Source organism: Grammomys surdaster, unplaced genomic scaffold (genome assembly GCF_004785775.1).
Source record: "Grammomys surdaster isolate TR1022 unplaced genomic scaffold, NIH_TR_1.0 126612, whole genome shotgun sequence".
In the NCBI taxonomy this organism is placed as follows: Eukaryota; Metazoa; Chordata; class Mammalia; order Rodentia; family Muridae; genus Grammomys; species Grammomys surdaster.
Window position 1 is genome coordinate 1,851,155 of NW_021621401.1, and position 5,325 is coordinate 1,856,479.

General features: G+C 50.1%; 1 protein-coding gene across 1 annotated transcript in view; it reads left to right on the forward strand.

The window, feature by feature from the left end:
- Positions 1 to 4,680, forward strand: part of LOC114615127 (serine protease 30-like) — a 7,976-nt gene extending 3,296 nt beyond the window's left edge. The window contains 7 exon segments of the mRNA XM_028760765.1: positions 2,005 to 2,100; positions 3,021 to 3,047; positions 3,161 to 3,270; positions 3,272 to 3,327; positions 3,419 to 3,690; positions 4,036 to 4,196; positions 4,357 to 4,680. Of these exon segments, the coding sequence (XP_028616598.1) occupies positions 2,005 to 2,100; positions 3,021 to 3,047; positions 3,161 to 3,270; positions 3,272 to 3,327; positions 3,419 to 3,690; positions 4,036 to 4,196; positions 4,357 to 4,680 (1,046 nt within the window).
- Positions 4,681 to 5,325: the final 645 nt, after the last annotated feature.

Consider the following 5,325-nt stretch of genomic DNA (forward strand, 5'->3'; position numbering starts at 1 on the left):
CTCTCTCTCTCTCTCTCTCTCTCTCTCTCTCTCTCTCTCTCTCTGTGTGTGTGTGTGTGTGTTCCATTCTGGAACTCAGAACTTTGGGGTTGGCAGCAAGGAATGCACCACTATTGCCAATTGATTTGAGAGGTTAATCGGCAACTGCAACAAGATCCTGTTTCAAAAAATAAAACAAAAACACAAAGGAAACAAAAATAACAAACAAAGCAAAACAGCTCCTTGTAAAATCTGTAAAGATAGGTAGGTTCTATAGGTTGACTCAGAAAAACAAATCGATGATAAGGGTCTAGGGGATGATCCGGGGCCAGAAAGGTCTCCAGCCTCACAGATAGAGCAAAGGTCACCAGAATGAACAGCACGTCCACTTGCAGCTGTCAGGATGGATACAAGGCTTTTTCATTCCTTCCCTGCAAAGACTCACCTTGTGAATGTAACATACCAGGCTCCCCTAGTGCTGATCTGTGAGCACAGGCCTCCATCTTTCCCCCTTTGAGTTGATTTGCTGTGGCATTTTATCTGTGACGAATGGGTTAACAGGAGAGCTGATGAGAGTAGTTGCCGAATATCAAGGAATCCATCAGATTGCAACATGCCCATCCTCCTCATTCACTTGATGGAATTCTTCTACAAGGAGACAGCTTTCTTTATTATTTGGCTATCCTCAACATAATGAATTATTTTCCTAGTAAGGTTAAAAAAACGAAAGGATAAATCAGGTCTTTTTTGTAGTATCATTAGGAACTCATTGGTCCGTATTTATTTGATATACTTGACGATGTTGCCTCTACCCCTAGAAGGGAACATTCATGTCACACAGATGAGTGCCTGGCACTTAAGGGTGAGGACTTGCTAACCATGTAGCAAAGTGGATCACAGCCCTGTACTTCAAACCCAGGTATGTCTAGCAGGGGCCATAGGTCACAGAAACCCTGTTACATGGACGATGAAAATTTCATGAAAAGAATTATCAGCTTGGTCTAAAGTTAAGCAGATACCTGAAAAAACAAAAAGATTTTTAAATGTTTAAGAAGTTAACTACAGCTAAGAGAATAGCGAAGCCAGGAACTGTTGACATTTAGAGATGCAAAAGGCCCGTGGAGCAGAAGTCTGAGGTCTGAGAGGAACCAGGAGCCTGTGGGAACCCAGGGACTGCCTGTTCCTGTATCAGAGATACGGTAGGGCCACGTTTGCCCTAGAAATTCTGAGAAAACAGCAAAAAAGGAGGCCAGGAGGCTCCATGGCCACTAAGAATCAGTGGCCAGCACTGTAGAAGGGCAGTCCAGCTGTCAGAGGGAAGACACACTTCAGAGAGTTTGATTCAGAACCCACTGAGGCGTTCCTTAGGGTCCTGGCTTGAGACTCTGAGAAGCAGCAAATGCCCAGCTCACGTGCCCTCAGCAGGGCTGGAGGCTGACCTGAGTCTGTCTTTTGTCCCTTGCATGGTATCGGGAAATTTGAAGTAGTCATAGTGACAGAAGGAAATATCTTCCTGAAAAAAACACTGAGTATTTCTGAGTTGATACTTCCTGGACTGGAGGGCAAACCCTGGCTACATTTGTTTCCACAGTGACCAACAGGACTCCCATGGCCTCCTAGTTCTTAAAATAGGGTTGGTCAAGAGAGGACCATGAGCCACAGTGTTGAGAAGGGACCCTGGGCTTAGGTGTTCCTCTCTCATCTCTTAGTTTCGTGTGGGGCCAGGGAGGGCAAGGATCTTCTGGCTTTCCCTCAGTTGAGTTCTGGATCTCCTAGACAAAGTGGGTAAAGCAACAGGGGTCCCCACCTTCCTGAAGAATGTGTGAAACTTCCCTGTACTAACCCCACAGGTGGACTGACAGACAACTCCTGTCACCTCTGGCTCCTGATGGGCCATGAGTTCCCTGGCCTTCACTAAATCACATCCCTGGAACTGCAGATCGGGAGCCTGACTGGGCGGTTCCTGCCAGGTAATTGGGTTCCAGTTTGATTGCCACTAAACCCTGAAATGCAACCCTCCCCTAGAAGCTTCAAGGACTCAGACCCCACTGTGCTGTGGACCGGAGAGGAGCCATGGAGTCCTGGACAAGGTGCATCTTCTCTTGCTGCAGATCCTGACAGGTAAGGAGTGTTGGTTCTTCATTTTTTCCCAACTCTTTCCTCCCACAATGGCCTCTGCACCCTTCCTCCATCTTCCTGCTTCGTTAGGAACCCTTGACCACTCTCCCTAGACAACCAGGAGGGGCTGAGAGTAGAAGGCCAAACCCCTTGTATGCATTGATCCCAAGAAAGACAAGAGGGGAAGGGGCAAAGAGAAGATGATTGTTCTTTCTTAGTGGGGTGCTGCTCCTGAATCAGGTCTCACGGGGATAATAACCTCGTGAGTGAAATCTCAGCCCAGGCTCGTTCTCTTGTTTTTACTTTTTAATTCTATGAGAATTTCATGTGTACACAATCTATTTTGCTCATATCCATCTCCCGCCTCTCCCTCCACCTCCCCCGAGACTCCCCAACATGTAACTCTTCCAACATTGTCATCACCTCTCCTCTCCCCTCTTCTTTTGCTGCAACGCAGAGCCCAGCCACTGCTGTCCACATGCACATGGGTGTGAACCACCCAGTGGAGCGTGGGCAACCCACCGGTGGCCACACCTCAAAGAAAAATTACTCTCAATCACTTACCAGCCATCAACTGCTAATAGCTCCTCCTTGGGAGCCACTCCCCATCCACAATGGAGAGTTGATGGCCCGACCTTGTGCTGGTCTTAGGCAGACGTCTACAGCAGCTGTGAGGAGCTACATGGATGCACCCACCAAGTCATGTCCGGAAGACAGCATTTCACAGAATGTCTCCCCATCCCCCGGCATGCATTCTTTCTGCCTCCTCTTCCGTGATGCTCTGGAGCTTGGGAGGATGTTGATGTAGATATGAATTGCCCCAGTTAGGGCTGAGCATTCGCTTGCATATTCTTAGTGTTTTGGCCAGTTGTGAGTATCTGCATTAACCAGAGCCCATTGAGAAACCTTCTCTTGTTTTTCAGGGGGACGTGGAGATATATTGCCTCCAGGTAATGAATGACCCAGAGTTTCCCAGGGAAAAGTCTAAGGCAGGGGATGAAAGGAGTTGTTGGAAATGGTGGGACCCAAGAGGGACTGGCTTTCTGAGAAGGTTCGTCTGCAGTGTGTGGCCACTTCCGAGATGCTGGAAAGATCGTGGGTGGCCAAGATGCTCTGGAAGGACAATGGCCTTGGCAAGTCAGTCTGTGGACAGTGGAAGACGGCCACATCTGCAGGGTGCTCCCTCATCCACGAGGTGTGGGTGCTCACCGCTGCCCACTGCTTCCGCAGGTCAGTGAGGTAGGATGGAGGGTGGCTGCTGTTCTCCTTACCCTGCTGCTCTCCAGCAGGTGCCTCACAGGCTGGGCCTGTCTCTTCCTAGGTCTCGGAACCCTAGCTTCTTCCACGTGAAGGTTGGAGGACTGAGGCTTTCCCTTCTGGAACCCCAGTCAACCTTAGTGGCCTTGAGGAGCATCTCTGTGTATCCCACCTACCTCTGGGAAGATGCATCTAGCGGAGACATTGCCCTGGTGCAGCTGGACACTTTGCTGCAGCCCTCCCAGTTCACTCCTGTCTGCCTCCCAGGAGCCAAGGCTCCTCTTACCCCTGGGACTGTCTTCTGGGTAACAGGCTGGGGGGCCACCCAGGAAAGAAGTAAGGGAATATAACTATACCCAGTCCCTACTCCTACCCTGGGGAAGACCTGTCTAGGGGATGTGCTGCCAAAATAGGGGCTTCATCTTGGCCAAGGTGTCCATTCATGGTGGGGGAACCCTACCCAGTGTCCAGGTTTCTGCCTATTGCCAAGGCTCAGCAGCCATGAGATCCCGGAAGCTTACAGAGGCAGACAGGACCTGAACCCTGGTCCCTGACTCTGTTTTCTGGCTTGAGGACTTGGAGGGACTAGAGAACAGAGAGAAGGCAGGAGGCCCAGGCTGTCTGCTTGCTGGGCAGGGATCCAGGGGGTTCGTACTCAGGCCAGGCTTTTCTCTGGTCCAGACCTGGCGAGTGTCCTCCAGGAGTTAGCTGTGCCTCTCTTGGACTCAGAGAAGTGTGAAAAGATGTACCACATCCGGGAGACCAGCCTGTCAGGGAAGCAAGTTATCCAGTCAGACATACTCTGTGCAGGCTTTGTAGAAGGCCAGAAGGACTCCTGCCAGGTAACAACAGCCCTCTGAGTTTGTCTGGCCCCCCTGTCTTGTAGTCTGTATTCATGCCCCAGAGGCTCTAGGAGGACCAGAGTACTCTCCCAGGCTCTGTGGCCTTGGCAGAGTATTTTAAAAATTTTTTCTTGACTGAGGCCTCTTCCTTCTCCCTTAGGGTGACTCTGGGGGACCACTCGTCTGTGCCATCAATGGTTCTTGGACCCAGGTTGGGATCACTAGCTGGGGTGTTGGCTGTGCTCGTCCATACAGGCCTGGCGTCTATACTCCGGTGCCAGTCTACCTAGACTGGATTCAGAGGACTCTGGTGGAGAACCACTCTGATGCCTGCGGGTGCCACTCCCAAGCCTCTGGGGCATACCAAATACTGCTGCCAGTGTTGCTGGCCTTTGCCTTACCAGGGGCCCTGGGAACCGTGAGCGCTACAGTTCTGGATCCTCTTCTGCTGGGCTTGGAGACTCAGAGGCTCAGACGACACTGAGAAAATGAATCTTGAATGGTGGTTTTACAGGTGACAGCCTGGGAGGTTTGGAGGCTGCAGTGATGTCACACAGCAGCCCTGCAGCGGGAAAGTAGAGACGCTCTTAGAGGGCATGTGTGCTTCCTAAGGTCGCACAGCTAGCTGCTAGGGTGGAATCTCCATTAAACAGGCATGGTCCAGAACCTGTGCTCTCGCCTAGAGGGAAGTCTCACTGTATGGCCGACCCAAGCTGGCCTCGGCATCCTAAGTGAATGCATTAGAGACACTTGGCTTTTATTCTTCATTAAGAGACTTCCAGAGCACCAGAGCTTGGTTTTCACCTTACAACTGCGGGAGGTCCTGCTTCTGGCCTCTGAGGTCATACACACATGGTTCACAAACAGGCATACAATTACAAATAAAATATTTTAAAGAGATTTGTTTATTTTATTCAGACGGGTGTTTGTGCAGTGCTCATTCATATCTCTGGAAACTAGAGCTACAGATTAGCATTACAGACGGTTATAAGCTGCCATCTGCGTGCTGAGAATTGAGCCTGGGTCTTGTGGAAGAGCAGCCAGTGCTCTTAACCACTGAGCCATCTCTCCAGCCCCCAAACAAGATATATATTTTTAAGAAATCTTTTTTTTTTTTTAAAAAAAGGAA